Below are 17,511 nucleotides of genomic sequence, written 5' to 3'. Positions count from 1 at the left end.
ATCTTGACATTTTTAATTAAAACACACAAAATTAATTAATTGCATAAAATGTGCATTTCAGGAGTGAGAATTATTAAAGTTTAAATGAGGATTTACCTCAAAACAATGAAATCTAACTGCTCTCCATGTGGTCATGAGGGACACGGATGCAGTCTCACTCCCTCCATGGGTGTGGCTAAAATAAGGCCCTGCCTACGAATGAGAACTCTTGTGTTTCGGTAGTGACATGAAAATGTGAGACAGCATTTCTTAATTTATAAATTAAAGTGTCATATGATAAATCACATCGTATGAGGAACTATGATAAATCTAAATCTTGCAACTATAATATAAAAGATATTTAAAGCAGCATTTAAAACACAAAATAAAGTATTATATGCAAGTTGAAATTTACATGATTTAGTAATAAGATAAAAATTTACAATCTCAATTAATGCCTTGAGCTTCAACAGATCATAATTTATATATTATCAGATTTAAAGATCTGAATAATTTTTTTTTGACAGTTTTTACTGTGGAGACTGCAGTTTGAACTAATTTCCCCAGACTCCTGCTGATTGTTGACTCTGCCTGGGACCTGATCAGGGCTGTCTCCATGGCAATTTGCTGCGTTATCGCTCTAACACCCTGCGGACTGAGGCACCTACTTTGGGATGCCAGGCGAGGCGCATTCTCCATGCCCCCCCCAATACCCTCCCCCTCCCCTTCCCCATGCCTTCGCCACTTCTCCACCCCCCAGTGTGGCATGACGGGTCTGTCATCAGCACCTAACTTGGCTGCAGAACCGGATGGCTGCTTGCTGTGCTGGGTTCACCCCTCACCCATACCCCTGTTGCAAGTTCTGGACTCTGTGTTGTAATGTGTACTTGTGTGCTTATGTTGCTGAGGTCTTTTTTTTCCTGTTCCCAGACAGTTTTCCCTTAGGAATATATTGGGGGGGGGGGGTTATCTCCTCCCTTTCCCCATGTATTCTGTATTTTTCCTCACCCCTGTCTTCCTGTCCTGTCCCCCCTCCCCATGTGACAATAAAGGCTTATTACACTACATTACATTTGGTCCAGTAAAGCAGTAACAGAGTGAATGGTCATACCTTGATTAAGTCCACTCTGATTTCAAGTCCCTTTTTTCCCACAATTCTACAGGAAAGAGCAGTGGACTTAATTATATCAATCACACACTCAGACATCTCCTCTTCCTGCAGCCCCCACACTGTCACATCTTCCTTACTCATCCTGAGCATGTCCTCTGTTTTCTAGTGGGGGAGAAAGAAAGTTAGACAGAGCAAAGCAGAGTCAAGATACAGTTAAATTGTATTACAATCAATTGCAAATAAAAGACCACAGATCAGAGCCTGATTCTAACCTTAATGATGCAGCACTCAAAACTAATGTTGTAGCTCAGACTCAGGCTGAAGTACTGTGCTTTCATAACACAGTAAATAGTTTTTACTGTAGCACAACTTATTATAATCAGTCATTTATTAAACCTTTGGTGAATGAAGCATAAAACAGCAGACGTATATAATAATGTAATTTGACTTTCATGTTCCAACACTTAATCAAATATGGCTCATTGCTGTAATTAAAATCTTTGGGTTTTTTTCATTTTTGATAGGTTATAGTAATTTTGGATAAGATTAAACTTTAATGTTACAACAACTTACTACAGAAATGCTGACCCTACCTGTATGGTGACCAGCACATCATTGTCCACTTTAGAGGTGGAGAAGCTGGTGAATTCTGGATCTGGGAGGTAAGACAGTTTATCTACACAGTCCACTGTTGAGCTTCCCACTAGGAGAGAGACACTGAACGGCCCAGAGTCCATGTATTCTCTCTGATCATGAGTGTGGAACCAGAAGGTCTGAGAGAATCAGAAAGATAAACCAGATTTTAATGATAGGAGTGATGAACTTGACATTTGAGCAAACCCTCATGTAACATCTTGCCATTTCCATGGAGCGTTCCTGAGCCTTTCTGCTTTCCATCATGTTTTTGCTTGTGTACATAAACCCACAATGTTCAATGCTCATTTGTTACATCTTCATCATAAGCAAGCATTTTGCATTTGAGTTACTGACTGTGTGTGTTACATTGTATATTATGTTATGCTGCACCAAACTCATCCTGAGAGATGATCGCACTTATATACCTTGTTTGAGTTGAGGGTGATCTGTTTGAGGAGTGAATGAACAATAACTGCATCCACAAACCCCAGATTGTTCCCCAACACTTGGATCTTCCTTTTACCACTGTAAGCAAAAGGTTAACCAGTTATATTATAAAGCTTTTTGCAGGACTTTAGCAAGCTGAGAAACACTGGTTCCATTTCCACTTATAAAACAGAAGTGATTTGTCAGCCTACAGCAGAAGTGTAAACACAATCAAAATGATGTAATCTAGGAAAAGAGAAGTGAAGACAACAAAATAAATTTAGCAGTTGGGTTAGAACAAAACTCTTTCTTCAACTTCAGAATGAGGGCCAGTGGGTGTTACTACAGAAAGCGTATGGTGCCTTTTTTGTTATTTCTCTGGTCTAAATGAATGAATACCTCTCCTTCAAACCAGACCAGTGTACTACAACTCAGTAGAGATAGCTCACCCAGACTGCTGCCCAATAAATTTACTTTCATTTAGTCTCATCATCCAGACCGCACACCTCCAGCGTCTCAAAGTTTGTCAAATTGTGTATATTTAAAACCTCTAATCTTTTTCCATCTTCCTATTAACTTCAAATTTATCAACACCTTTTATCCTTGGGGTCAGTTTGACCCCAGCAATATATGTTTTTCACACCCCCATCTGGTGTGAACTATCAGTTGCTCTTGCACTACTACAGATATGGTTATGTCAAGTTAGGACCCTGAAGTAGAAGGAAGTTTTTTGAAGATTAGAAACTTTCATGCTATAGTGACTTTAATGTCATCCAAACCAACCATTTCTTATATTTTATACAGCTCAAACAGCCTGTGATCAAACAGACCCCAAAGAACTCTGATGTGTAAAAACATGCTCAGGACATGAAAACCTACCATCATGTTAACTTAATGTTTACTCAGTTGAAAATTAGGAAAAGCCATTAAATATGAACCCAAAAAATGACCCCAAAGATAATAGGCGGGTTCACATGGATTCATGCTTGAATTCATGCAACATATGCATATCAGTGGAGTATGAAGCTGTTATGAACATGTAGTTAGATATTTAATTGTGCACTAGTTCGTTAAAAAACCTCAACCAACTGATCGTTTTTTTCCAAAAAAACAGTATTTAAATTAATAATTTTGAGTAGAAACAGGATATATGTTTCTGCTGTACCTGGCCCAGGTGTTTCTAGGCTGCAGTCCAGTGCAGGTGGGCTGGGAGCCATAAGTGATATTGGTGTTGCCATGACAACGCCTGTCTTCTGTCACCACGCACACCCTCACAGTTCCTTTATTTCCACTCGGAATGCTGAACTTCAGAGTGTCAGTGGAGCGCTCCAGCACTGGAGTCCTGGTGAAGAACAGCAGATTCACAAAACAGACACAAATCAAACACATCATGCATACAAACATAAACACACTGCTGCTAACACTCACTCCTTTGAAGTGCACTCCATGACTCCATGAAAGCGGATTTTCTCTACCAGTTCCAGATTTCTTCCTTTCAGCTCTGCATGTTTTTTGCCATGAAAGGAGACCTGATTAGGCTCCAGGGAGAAAATCTCTGGCTAGAAAAAATGATAAAAAGAGAGAAATTTGAAACTATACAACCTTTATATGAGAACACCTGCATTACAATGTGTACAAACAACCAGTTAAGAAGTGCCATCCGTGATGTCATCTGTGCACAATAATCAATAAACTATTGTTAAATCAGATCAGAGTTTTATTTTTTATCATCATGGGAAACATATCAGAGTATATAGTATAGATATGTGAAAGGAAAAAAAGTCATTAAAAGTTGAAAGGTTCCATTTGTATAGAAACTATTGGTAACAAAAGAGAAACGCAGGACTCATTGAAATACAGCTGTGTCTTGATTTGCTCACTAGTCGGGACACTGATGACTCAAACGTGTGTAAAAATGCCATACAATGAGAGAGCACCAATAAGATTCACTGGGAAGCTCATCCTCTGTGCTGAGCTTAGCCACGCTATGATTTTTAGGATGGACATTCCATTAGTGTTGCTACTGCCAAGCTAACTGTGTTTCAGTTAAATGCAGTCAGCTGATGAGTTCAAAGACCCTGAATATTTCCAAATTAACCTGATTAGCCAAACTGAAACAACTGGTGCTCACTGGTTGTTATGGTGCATTGTGGAAATTTTCAGGGAATGAAAATTTCAGTGCACTGGAATGATTTTGACAATGAGACACACTAGAAAATGGTTGATTCCCTGTGCAGTACCCTGACTACTGAACTAGGGAGCTTTTTGAGACATAACCAATGTTTCCTGCTGAAACCAAGAATGTTCTTATTCTTAGTTTCACTTTCAAACCCTAAACTTCCCACGGACACAGATCTTTTGTCCACTGACACTAACAGTTCTGTGGGTCACTTACCACAGTACTCTCAGAAAATAATCCTTCGCACACATCCTACAGAGGAGGGAAATAAATCACAGAAAACACTTCAGTTTAGTATTGAAATAGATTTATTGCCTTGTTAATATCACTGAATTCAAAAACACTAAACCTTTAAAAAAACAGAGTTGTTGAAGTTTTAGTGATTTGGTAGTTGTTAACTCACCATCTCTGCCCCCTAAACATGAATAAAAAATAATTACAAATAATTCCTCTTCAGTTGGAACCGTTTAAATACATTTTCAAATAAATTAAAGTTTAAAACATGACTGCACTGAAACTAAATTTAAAAATAGGACCACACATATAGTCAGTGTACAGTATGACCATGAATTAAATCTGTGTTCGTCTTTCTGCACTGGACTACACCTGTGTGCGTAATATGATCTCCAGGGTCATTATATTATATAAAAAAATACAAATGAAATGTCAGAATGTTAATAGGTACCTGTGATGCAGATTCATGAGCCCAGCTGCACTCGTTAGTACTGCTGGACCAATAACACCCAGCTGAAACACAAACTACACACCTGTATACAAAACACACACACACACACACACACACACACACACACACACACACACACACACACACACACACACACACACACACACACAAATATACACTTCTGAACCAAACCAAAGAACTAAACCTGCCAACAGAGCAAATCAGCGTTTGATTGTAGATGTGCAGTTATTCTAATCCATGGTTTAGTCATTTTAATGTTATGTGTGAATGTTTAGATTTAATGTGTATAATGTGTAAATGTTTAGGTTTAATGTGTATAATGTGTGAATGTTTAGGTTTAATGTGTATAATGTGTGAATGTTTAGGTTTAATGTGTATAATGTGTGAATGTTTAGGTTTAATGTGTATAATGTGTGAAAGTTTAGGCTTTAATGTGTATAATGTGTAAATGTTTAGGTTTTAATGTGTATAATGGGTGAATGTTTAGGCTTTAATGTGTATAATGTGTAAATGTTTAGGTTTAGTGTGTATAATGCGTAAATGTTTAGGTTTAATGTGTATAATGTGTAAATGTTTAGGCTTTAATGTGTATAATGTGTGAATGTTTAGGTTTAATGTGTATAATGTGTGAATGTTTAGGTTTAATGTGTATAATGTGTAAATGTTTAGGTTTTAATGTGTATAATGTGTGAATGTTTAGGTTTAATGTGTATAATGTCAAACAGCTATATACATTAAAACATTAAAATTGCTACATGATAATCGGCTCAACCAACTTTTTAACTGCCCGATGTCTTAAGCTCAGCAAATAAGAAGACATTGTGCAGCAAAATTAGCCTTTGTTAGTTCCACTTTCAAATCAAAATGTAACAACTTTTTCATGTGACTGTATATCACATATACATTAACATTACCTGATTTGGCCCAACATGCCAGACAAAATGAATCATGATGACAGGCTGCTGTTCGGAGAGCTTTTATATAAAATATCTTACTTAGCATATGGTGATGTCTCTGTGATGTCTGGGCAGCTCCTCAGTTTCAGGCTCTCTGTGATTTTCTGATCTCCAATTGTGACAGTCGCTTTGACTGGACATACAAAAGAAAACACTTTCTGTGTGAAGATGACTGCTGCTGAGAGTTATATTCAGTTAGTGAGACAGAGGTTAAGATTCTTACTTATTATTAGAATTTTGTATTACATATTCATAAATGCTGTGACCATTTTTATATAGTATTGTGTAGTGTTAGCTTACAACAGCTCCTTCTTGTACTAATGATTATTTAAAATAGGGCTTTTGAAATTTAAACGGATAAAAAAGTTCAGAGCTAGAATGATCTAAACTGACCGTTAGCCGGAAGTTGCTGACTGGAGAATTTGCAGGAGCAGTTGGGGAAAACTGCAGAACTGCTGTTACACAGATTCTCATCTTCCTTCATGAAGGAACATGTTAAGAGAGGATTTTCTGTTCCCTCCACATTCAAGTGAAGATTCAGACTGAGCTAAATAAGAAAGCACAGTAGTGGATAAAAATTAATAAATATTTCTAAAATAAAGGTGAAGCGGTTTTGAGATTTTAAATTAAAGAGACACCTTTACCTCAGTGGAGAGTTCAGTCACTTGAAAAGAAATCAGCTCTTTCTGAAAAGAATCTTCAGGAATGGAGATCCAAGGAGAGGCTGAACACTCATCTTTAGTCAAGCATCTAGAGTGACCACAATGAGAAATCACAATCACACGATCACACATGGTGGATACTTGATGTTTACAGTCTGCTATGCTGTCCAGAGAGCCTATGTAGGGTTATGAGGAATGTGGTGTTATTCAGCATTCAGGGATGATTTCAGAACCCTTTCTATGTGCTCTCCACATTATCAAATATTGTAGAGCAGTACAGCACAGCGATCCTCATAGAGGGAGGGGCTACATACTACTAAATTCAGGCATTAACTCAGATTTTCTTCTCTAAGGATTAAAGTATCACAATATGATATACTGATATACTGAAAGGATCAGATAAAGAATGCCATAAAGTGCCCTTCTATCATCCCTCTCCCTTCCCCATATCTGTGAATAAGGTGTGGAGAAAATAGCTCTGACTAACTAATCATCTGATTCTAGGATTTAAACTGTAATGAGACACAAAGAAAGAGAGATACTAACCATGTTGCCAGACGATCCTACAACAGTAGCACAATGATGGAGTGGAGTAATTTATTTAGCTAATGACAGGTGCTGAAATAACATCTTTGTAAACATTTTAACGCTGACATCTGTTGACAATCAATTTTCATAGCCTGGTTTGAAATATTCATATTTAAAACGATGGACTTGTTTCTTTTTAATGTTCGTATGTATTTTGCAGTGTTTTATTAGGAAAAAAGTTTCGGTGCAAATGAAAGCACCATGATAACAGGGCAATGTGAAAAAACAAGGTCTATGTATCAGTTTGAAAAACAGTAATGAAATTGACAAATATACTGAATATATTATATATATATATATATATATATATATATACATATATATATAATATATTCAGTATATTTGTCAATTTCATTACTGTTTTCAGTATATATGATATCATATATCCTATGTTTTTTCAGTGTATATATATATATATATATACAGTGCCCTCCATAATTATTGGCACCCCTGGTTAAGATGTGTTCTTTAGCTTCTAATAAATTGAGGGTTTTTTAAAATAATATAGGACCACGATGGAAAAAAGAGCAAAATCCAACCTTTATCTCAAGTGCATTTATTCAGTAGGAAAAAAATCCCACATTAAGAAATAATTGTTTAACATCAAATAATGTGTGCCACAATTATTAGCACCCCTGATGTTAATACTTTGTACAACCCCCCTTTGCCAACAAAACAGCACCTAATCTTCTCCTATAATGTTTCACAAGATGGGAGAACACAGAAAGAGGTATCTTCGACCATTCCTCTTTGCACAATCTCTCTAAATCATCCAGCGACCTGGGTCCTCTCCTCTGCACTCTCCTCTTCAGCTCACCCCACAGGTTTTCAATGGGGTTAAGGTCTGGGGACTGAGATGGCCATGGGAGGAGCTTGATTCTGTGTGTGGTCAACCATTTCTGTGTAGATCTTGCCATATGTTTAGGGTCATTATCTTGCTGAAAGACCCAGTGACGACCCATCTTCAGCTTTCGGGCAGAAGCCACCAGATTTTGTTTTAAAATGTCCTGGTATTTCAAAGCATTCATGATGCCATGCACCCTAACAAGGTTCCCTGGGCCTTTGGAAGAAAAGCAGGCCCACAGCATCACTGATCCTCCCCCGTATTTCACAGTGGGCATGAGGTGCTTTTCTGCATACTCAGCTCTTGTGTTACGCCAGACCCACTTACAGCATTTGTTGCCAAAAAGCTCTATCTTTGTTTCATCTGACCAAAGCACACGGTCCCAGTTGAAGTCCCAGTACTGCTTAGCAAACTCCAAACGTTTACGTTTATGATTGTGAGTGAGAAAAGGTTTTTTCCGTGCATGCCTCCCAAACAGCTTGTTGGCGTGTAGATAGCGTCTGATGGTTGTTTTGGAGACTTCGTGACCCCAAGATGCTACCATTTGTTGCAGTTCCGTAACAGTGAGCTTTGGAGAACTTTTTATTTCTCTTATCATCCTCCTCACTGTGCGTGGTGGCAAAATGAACTTGCGTCCTCGTCCAGACTTGTTTACCACTGTTCCAGTTGTTTTAAACTTCTTAATAATTCCTCTGACAGTAGATACGGACAGGTGTAGGTGAGTGGCTATTTTCTTGTAGCCATTGCCTGACCTGTGAAGGTCAACACACATCTGCCTTACTTGAATGCTATGTTCCTTTGTCTTTCCCATGTTGAAGAGAAATGGCCTCTGTGTCACGTCATAATTATACCCCAGGGAAACAGGAAGTTGTGAATTGCTAATTAAATGTTCCTACATACTTTGATTAACTTCGTAAACTACTGTAGAAGTGACAGAAATTCTTTAATTACATTTATTTCCTAAGAATTGTTAGGGGTGCCAATAATTGTGGAACAGGTGATTTTATGAAGAAAAATTATTTCTTAGTCAGGGATTTTATTTTCCCCCTAAAACTCTACTTGAGTTAAAGGTTACATTTTTCTACAATTTTCAGTGTGACAGTATGTTTCCACAATAAAATCTGAATTTATTTTAAGGCTTTTGACACATCTTAACCAGGGGTGCCAATAATTATGGAGGGCACTGTATATGTATATACGCTGCTGTCGGAACAAAACCTCATATCTCCATATTTGTTGTTTTTCAGTTTTTGATGTAATTTGAAAAGGCCTGATGATTGGACAAAAAGAAACAGCCCAAAATGACATAGAAAAAAATTCTGGTTCCATTGACTTACATTAAAAGTAAAGTAAAAAGTAAAAAGCTCCTCCTGTGAAGTTACCATTTTGGAGATACAAGGTTTTGTTCTGACAACAGTGATATAGTACTCAAGAAAACTTTCTAAAAGATTTTGTAGTGTGTTTATGGGAATTTTTGCCCATTCATCTAGAAGGACATTTACGGGTTCGGACACTGATGTTGGACGACAGGGTCTGGCTCGCAATCTCCGTTTTAGTTCATCCCAAAGGTGTTCAATGGGGTTGAGGTCAGGGCTCTGTGTGGACCAGTCAAGATATTCCACACCAAACTCACTCAACCATGACTTTATGGCACAAAAATGTTGGAACAGAAAAGGTCTTCCTAAACTGTTCCCACAAAGTTGGAACCATGGAATGTCTTGGTATGCTGAAACATTAAGATTTCTCTGTTCTAGGCCAACCCCTGAAGAACAAACCCATAGCATTATCCCTCCTCCACCAAACTTTTGGCACAGTGTGGTCAAGCAGGTGCACTGTTAGAAATAAAGGTACCATGTAGGTACAGGATTCGAACAGTGCAAACGTTCCCTCAAAGGTACAACATTGTACCACAAATAAATTTTTTCCAGTGGAAAAGTAGATATTTGTATCTTTTTATAAACTAATGTTTTAAAACCGAACCATTTACTAAAAAGCCTGGCGATGAGATGGGGTGTGTGGAGTCAGTACAACTTAGAAAATATCATTTCAGTGGATTATGGTTCAGTTTTGTTCCATGACTGAAGGTAGTGAGATGTACCCCTGAGGGTACCACCACAGTGACAAGAAGGGTACTGCCCCAGTGACAGTGTCGTAACTTTTTTTCTTAGAGTATAATATTCACCTGGCATTCACCTAACCAAGACTCGTCTGTCAGACTGCCAGATAGAGAAGTGTTCATCACTCCACATTGTCCAGCGGCAACATGCTTTACAGCACTCCCCACCACCCCCCACCCCCATGGTGTCAATGCAAGACAGACCAAGAGCATATGTGAACTGGAAACATGAACTAGAAGCACAGTTAAACTGGAAGCAAGAGTGGGTGAAACATCCCAAAAAAACAGGAATAGAAAAACTCTCGTCAAAAGGTGTTTGCAAGTTGTGATACCTGCCACAGGGGATGTTACAAAGAACTGACTTAGGAAGGGCACAATTACTTTTTTTTTTTTAAGTTAATCAAATGTAAAGTATCTGTACATAAGAGTTGCAGAAAAATGTTATTTTTAAATCATGCCTATCCCAAATAGTATCTAAAAAGTAGCAAAGTATTTACTATAATCTTTCTGGGGTCAATATACATATATCCATTATAGTAAGTATTGAGCTCCACTCCACTGCTCATTGAGCTCCACTGGTTACCGGTTGCTGCTCGTATCAAATTTAAAACTCTTACGATTGCCTACAAGGTGTTAACAGAGCAGGCTCCTTCCTACCTGCACTCGCTCCTAAAGGCTTACAGCACCGCCCGGCCGCTGCGATCCTCCAATGAACGTCGCTTAGCTTTGCCAAACATTCACACAAAGCAATCGAGACTGTTCTCATACTTGATTCCCCAATGGTGGAACAAGCTACCTTCCACTGTCAGAGCAGGGGCGTCCCTCGCTATTTTTAAGAAACTCCTGAAGACAGAGCTCTTCAGGGAGCACTTACTCTAATCGCCTCTTGCAATCTAACCACTACCAACCTCATCTCCTTCTTGCCCTCCTTCCCTTCTCTACCCCGCTATTACCCTTTGGCCTCCTTTAGGCCTGACTATGTTTGTTCTATGTACCTCATTATTTGTAAGTCGCTTTGGATAAAAGCGTCTGCTAAATGTAAATGTAATGTAATGTAATGTAAGTGAAAGAGAGTTTTGTGCAAAAGAGATGCTTTGTAGTTATTATTTACTGCCTGTATGGATTAAGATGTATGGATTAGAAATTAAACCTATTTATGTTAATACTTATTCAATATGACTGGACAGTAAAGTTGCCTTTGACTGAAATGACTGAATGTTGAGATACTGTCATGATGCTGTAAACCCAAGCTTAACTTGGTACTTTAAGAACATCATACCTATATCCCACTGTTACATGGTCTAATAAAGGTTATACACAAAAGAGACAAAATGACACTTACATGACTTTCACCCAGGTCAAGACATACCGCAATGAGTAGTATCCTAGTAGGACCAGTGTCCCAAAACATACTGCAAGTGGTATGACTAGTTATTTGTTACTCTGTAATGCAGGTGTAGTGAATATTTTGCACATTATCAGTAACAATTTGTTTTGCTGAGATCAGTGTCAGCTGGATAAAGAGAGTTATAGAGATAGCTGGCACCTTATGCTTCATTACTCATAAAACAAAAATGTTTAAAAAGGCAGACATGCAGTGTTGAAAAGGAGATGTATAGGACTGGGTGAGGAACCTACTTGCTTGCAGTCACACACCAGCCACAGGAAGGATCCTGAGAAGCTCTGCAGTCTCTCAAAGTGCTGTACATACCACACTGAGTCACTGCTACTCGCCGGATCTACAACACAAACATGTACAACCAATTTAATCCAACTATAAATGTCTAGGCTAATACCATTTATTGTTAGATTAAATTGGTTGTATTGGTTCTAATACAACAGGCCAAGCAATCTTGGCAAAAAAAAAAAGCAAAAAAAAGATTCTGGTAAACCATCAGTCAACTCACAAGGGGAAAGCAGTGTGCCACTAGCCTGTATATAATAAAGATGGTGTGTTGCTGAGTTCGACTGAAGACTCCATTGGGCGGTGGAAGGAATACTTTGAGGACCTTCTCAATCCCACCGATACATTCTCCAGTGAGGAGGCAGAATCTGGAGACACGGGAATAGGCTCGTCCATTACTGAGGCTGAAGTCATTAAGGTAGTTAAAAACCTCCTTGGAGGCAAGGCTCCAGGGGTGGATGAGATCCATCCCGAGTTCCTCAAGGCTCTGGATGTTGTGGGGCTGTCTGGGCTGACATGCCTTTTCAACATTGCGTGGACATCGGGGGCAGTGCCACTGGATTGGCAGACTGGGGTGGTGCTGCCTCTTTTTAAAAAAGGGGACCGGAGGGTGTGTTCCAACTACAGGGGAATCACACTCCTCAGCCTCCCTGGTAAGGTCTATGCAGGGGTACTGGAGAAGAGAGTCTAGCTTGTAGTCGAACCTCAGATTCAGGAGGAGCAGTGCAGGTTCCGCCCTGGTCGTGGAACACTGGACCAACTCTTCACCCTCTCCAGGATCATAGAGGGCTCATGGGAGTTTGCCCAACCAGTCCACATGTGCTTTGTGGATCTGCAGAAGGCATTCAACTGTGTTCCCCGGGGTATTCTGTGGGAGGTGCTTCGGGAGTACAGGGTACATGGCTCTTTGCTACGAGCCATTAAGGCCCTGTACAAACAAAGCAGGAGTTTGGTTTGCATGGTAGTAAGTCAGACTCGTTCCCAGAAAGAGCTGGACTCCGTCAGGGCTGCCCTTTGTCACAGATTCTATTCATAATTTTTATGGATAGAATTTCTAGGTGCAGTCAGGGGACGGAGGGTGTCCGGTTTGGTGACCTCAAGGTCATCACATCAGTGCTGTTTGCAGATGATGTGGTCCTATTGGGGACATCAGGCCGTGAACTTCAGCTTTCACTGGATCGGTTTGCAGCCGAGTGTGAAGCGGCCAGGATGAGAATCAGTACCTCTAAATCTGAGACCATGGTTCTCAGGCGGAAAAGGGTGGAGAGCCCTCTCTGGGTCGGGGATAAGCTCTTGCCTCAAGTGGAGGAGTTTAAGTATCTCGGGGTCTTGTTCACGAGTGATGGTACAAGGGAGCGGGAGATTGACAGGCGGATTGGTGCTGGGTCAGCAGTGATGCGGGCTCTTTACCGGTCTGTTGTGGTAAAGAAAGAGCTGAGCCATAAGGCAAGGCTCTCGATTTACTGGTCGATCTACGTTCCCACCCTCACCTATGGTCATGAGCTTTGGGTAATGACTGACAGAATAAGATCGTGAATATAAGCGGCCGAAATGAGTTTCCTCCGCAGGGTGTCTGCACTCTCCCTTAGAGATAGGGTGAGAAGTTCAGTCATCCGGGAGGGACTCGGAGTAGAGCCGCTGCTTCTTTACGTCGAGAGGAGCCAGTTGAGGTGGTTCAGGCATCTGGTTAGGATGCCTCCTGGACGCCTCCCTCGTGAGATGTCACAGGCAAGTCCACCAGGGAGGAGACCCCGGGGAAGACCTAGGACACGCTGGCATGACTATATTGCCCAGCTGGCCTCGGAGTCCCCCCCAGAGAGCTAGTGGAAGTGGCTGGGGAAAGGGAGGTCTGGGCCTCATTGCTTAGGATGCTGCCCCCGCGACCCGAACCCCGGAGAAGTGGAAGATAATGGATGGATGGATGGTTCTAAAACACTTTTCTGAAACTTCTGTAGTTTATTGGCTGACTTTAAATAAACTTTATCATAGTTTCACTGTTTCAATTCAACCTTAAATTCCTTATTTCAGGGTCCAGAGTTGAAAACGTCTCATGTAAGTTGCCTTTAATGATGCTTATATCAGCTTCTGATGATGGGCGTGTGGCCCTAAGACTCACCTGATTTCTCAAAGCTATGTAGATGTATTTATGATCCACTGGATCAAAGTGCATTCTGGGAAACACCATCCTGTCATCATCAGATTTGTATAGAACCGTCAAACAGCCAGAATTCAAAGCATTGTCCAGCACAATCTGGAAACACATGCAGAAGAAAAGAATAAGGAATTGTCATAATATTTTATTGGCCTCTGGGGACTAGTCAGAATGTAAAAATAATCAGGAAGGAATGTTTGCCCAACTAAAATAAAAAATAAAGGTCATAGGAACTGTTCAGCATAGGACTTTTGAAGGTTTTGGTTTTTTTCAAAAATGAAGTATGTTTATTGGTGTTTGTAAGCCCTTTAGAATTTTTCTGCATAAATTTGACCTAGAACTTCATCAGATTTTCCTAATAGCAGATAAAGTGAACCAAAGTAAACAATGATCCTGAATTTCCTTCATTTGTATAGAATCTGTCTGACTGTGTATTGGTGGAGTCCAAACTCTTTAGAGATGGTTTTGCAATCCTTTCCAGCCTGATGAGCATCAACAACTCTTGTTCTGAGATCCTCAGAAAACTCCTTTGTTTGTGCCGTGATACACTTCCACAATCATGTGTTGTGAAGATCAGACATTTTACTCAATATATAAAAGTCTAATGTTTTTGTGTCATTTGTATAATTTGGTTCTCTTTATCTACTGTTGTGATATGTGAATATCTGATGAGGCTTTAGGTTAAATTTATGCAGAAATATTAAAAATTCAAAGGAGTTCACAAACTTTCAAGCACCACAGTAAAAGAACAGCTGTTGTGACTATGTGATCAGAGAATCAACATTTTGTAGAGACTGTCAAACAGTAAACATTATAAGGCGGTTCACAAATACAGGACATTAAAAGTGTTTAAACTCAACAGAACTAAGAAATGCTGAATATTCCAACATTTATTTTCACGTTCTTGAGTGATTATGTATTAGAAGATGGACAGAGAGTCAGACCTTCAGCAGTTGTCCAGTAGCAGTTCCTATGTAGAGCTCAATCCAGGCTCCTTTCTTTTCTGCTGCTACAGATGACATTGAACTGTGTTTGAGCACCACAGCACGAGGCCTCAGAACATCTTCTCCTTTCTGCAGACACCAGAAACATGTTGAGGGAAAGAAATGACAGATACTGATCTACAGCATCTGATTTAGAGGCCGAATGACATGAAGAATAAAGTGCAGATTATTTAAAATAAATTCAATTTTATTTACTGGCTGTTTCTCACCTGAGCTCTGCACGTTGGTTTACAGCTGAAATATGAAGGTACTCGGTCTCTGATCTGACTCAGGTCGTAAATGGCCAAAGCAGTTTTCTGGGGGTCGTTCGATTCTTGTGCAGTGAATATTCCCGCCCAGAGAAGAGGAGATCCAGAGGAGAGAACTACAGAGGAGGACAAGAGCTTTTTACGCTCTTTATCATCACAGCACTGTAGCACTGCACCTTCTAAAGATCTGGTCATTTCAGTTTTACTGTGGCTGTTCTTCATCCTTAAGACCACCACAGCTGGACCTGTTCTAGACTTAACGTTCACCAGCAGGTACGAGTGAGAGGGAGGAGATGATTGGAAGCCGTCAATCCACTCAGCATCACTCTGTAGAGAAATGCTGGTTTCAATTGGCTCAATGCCTGATTTAGAGAAAATTCCTCCTGCCTGAGATTCCAGAGTGTTCTGCAGAAAAACTCCTTCATCAGAGCCACAGTCATCAGGAACCTTTTCTCTGGCAACCAGCATGTATTTCTCTGTTCCTTCATCAAAATCTACAATAAAAGAAACAGATGATTTATTAACAGATGGTCCGACTGTAACATCCTCCCTGTAGAGACTTCTGCTGATGTCATTGATGTCCAGGAGTTCACAGTATCCACAGTCAGAGGTTCCGCAGGTTATCAGGGTCTTATTCGCGTCGAAAGGCAGTAAAATATTAACTCGGTTCTGGTGTCTGTGGTTCTGTATGTCCTTCTGTTTTTCCTCTACTAGATCGAGCCTCATCTGGAGGAGCTGAGAGTCGGTGACGACGAACACTTTCCCGTTTCCAACAGCAAAGTTCCTGATCTCTCCATTAACGCTGAACTCCGTTAAGGAGGAAACAGCGCTTTGGAATAAGAGCAGCATTCCCAGATAAACGGTCCTCATCCTGCAGGTCTGAGTGGAGCTGAAACTCGGAGCGAGTCAGTTTGATTGACATGTGGAGCTGAGAGAAGATCAGGACTAACGTCTGCAGAGCGTCTCTGCTCGAAGTGGATGGAGGTGAGAACTTCCGTGTTAACGTGTCTGTAGCTCATCCTCACATCATTAGTCTCAGACTGAAGCGGTGAAGCTGCTGAGCTCTTTAGCGCAGAGTTTAAATATCGCTTACAGGCTTTTTCAGCTCGGACTTCTGTTTTGTCTAAACTCTGTAACCCTCAAAGTTGAGTGTAGTTCCAAGTAACTCCAAGTCTCTTGTTCAGAGGGGTGGGAAAATATTGTCGGGTTACAAGATTGAGGTAGAACTTCTCTTTTATTTCCCACCTTTTATGGGCAGCTAAGGGAGGTCCTAGTAGCAGTAGCTAAGCTAGATTCCGTGGATGGCAGTCGCGACTCCGGCGGGAGGCAGGAGAGAAAACGCAGGCTATAAGACTGGAATTGAGGCACTGTGTGGATCAGTGTGGGCTGCAGCTCTGGGGGATTGAGAACGCAGAAGTTACCCAAAGTCAAGGACTGGAAGAACGATAGAGAAGCACTGCCTGAGATTGGGATACAGGAATTCTGTTGCTAAATAAACTGGCGCTAGCTGCTGTTTTTGGGTCTTTATATAGTTATATTTATGGCCAGGTCGTGTTTTAATGTGTGCTGAAATATTTTAGAAGAAGCTCAATCTGCTCTGTCTCATTTTTCACAGAGTGTTTTCTTTGTTTTTGTTTTTGTTTTCTTAATTTCCCCCCCTTTTTAAAATGTATTTCCGCAATGACCTTATGACTGCTGGGAATCTTTCTTGAAGCTGTCTGAGCTTGGGGGGGATCGGAAGACTATCTTTGTAGTGATCTGAGTGGTGTGCAGTGTTCACTCCAGGTTGGATTTGTAGTGAAATAATTATTATTAGTAGTAGTTTTATTCCATTAATTTATTTATTTATCTTCCCTTTATTTTGGGCACTTCATTTGTGAAATCCTAGCAACTAAATAGTTACTCCATCCCCAGGGCTCAGTCTAGATTTCTGGAGACCGCATATATATTTATATTTTTTTTATATGAGGATGGTTTATTCTGTGGTATTCATTTGCTATTATATTTATTTAAAACAATTATTTTATTTATTTATTTTTTTGTGAGGCAGCCAATATTAAGTGACCAAATGTTAATAAAGAACTTGTATCTTTTCTAACGAAGCAACTTGTGTATTTGTGTTCATTCAGAGCTCCTCTTTGCTCTTGGAATAAACCAAGGGGTGGCATAGTTGGTTTTGACACTAGACATTTGGGGTACGCGTGCCACAAGTACATAGGG

The 17,511-nt window shown here is 40.1% G+C and overlaps 1 protein-coding gene across 1 annotated transcript; it reads right to left on the bottom strand.

Annotated features, from left to right (window-relative positions):
* Positions 1-809: 809 nt before the first annotated feature.
* LOC108417361 (plexin-C1-like) lies at positions 810-16,565 on the bottom strand. Its single transcript, XM_037542750.1, has 15 exons — positions 15,253-16,565; positions 14,984-15,112; positions 14,004-14,138; positions 11,842-11,942; positions 6,638-6,743; positions 6,387-6,540; positions 6,033-6,126; positions 5,017-5,098; positions 4,735-4,746; positions 4,548-4,583; positions 3,581-3,711; positions 3,318-3,494; positions 2,152-2,251; positions 1,684-1,863; positions 810-1,252 (listed from the first exon to the last, which is right to left on the bottom strand). Exons 1-15 carry the CDS (start codon positions 16,159-16,161, stop codon positions 1,085-1,087), a joined length of 2,514 nt encoding a protein of 837 aa, XP_037398647.1. The 5' UTR covers positions 16,162-16,565; the 3' UTR covers positions 810-1,084.
* Between the last annotated feature and the right edge of the window lie 946 nt (positions 16,566-17,511).

This window comes from Pygocentrus nattereri, chromosome 11 (assembly GCF_015220715.1).
Source record: "Pygocentrus nattereri isolate fPygNat1 chromosome 11, fPygNat1.pri, whole genome shotgun sequence".
Lineage (NCBI taxonomy): Eukaryota > Metazoa > Chordata > Actinopteri > Characiformes > Serrasalmidae > Pygocentrus > Pygocentrus nattereri.
This window is presented reverse-complemented; position numbering and strand designations above follow the sequence as displayed.

Bases quoted from the DNA above. Each gene is read 5' to 3' on its own strand.
- LOC108417361 (XM_037542750.1), bottom strand. From the start codon at position 16,161: ATGAGGACCGTTTATCTGGGAATGCTGCTCTTATTCCAAAGCGCTGTT. The intron at 3,712-4,547 runs GTAAGTGACCCA...CATTTTTTCTAG, and splicing joins TATTTTCTGAGAGTACTGTG to CCAGAGATTTTCTCCCTGGA. The intron at 1,864-2,151 runs GTATATAAGTGC...TGATTCTCTCAG, and splicing joins TCACCCTCAACTCAAACAAG to ACCTTCTGGTTCCACACTCA.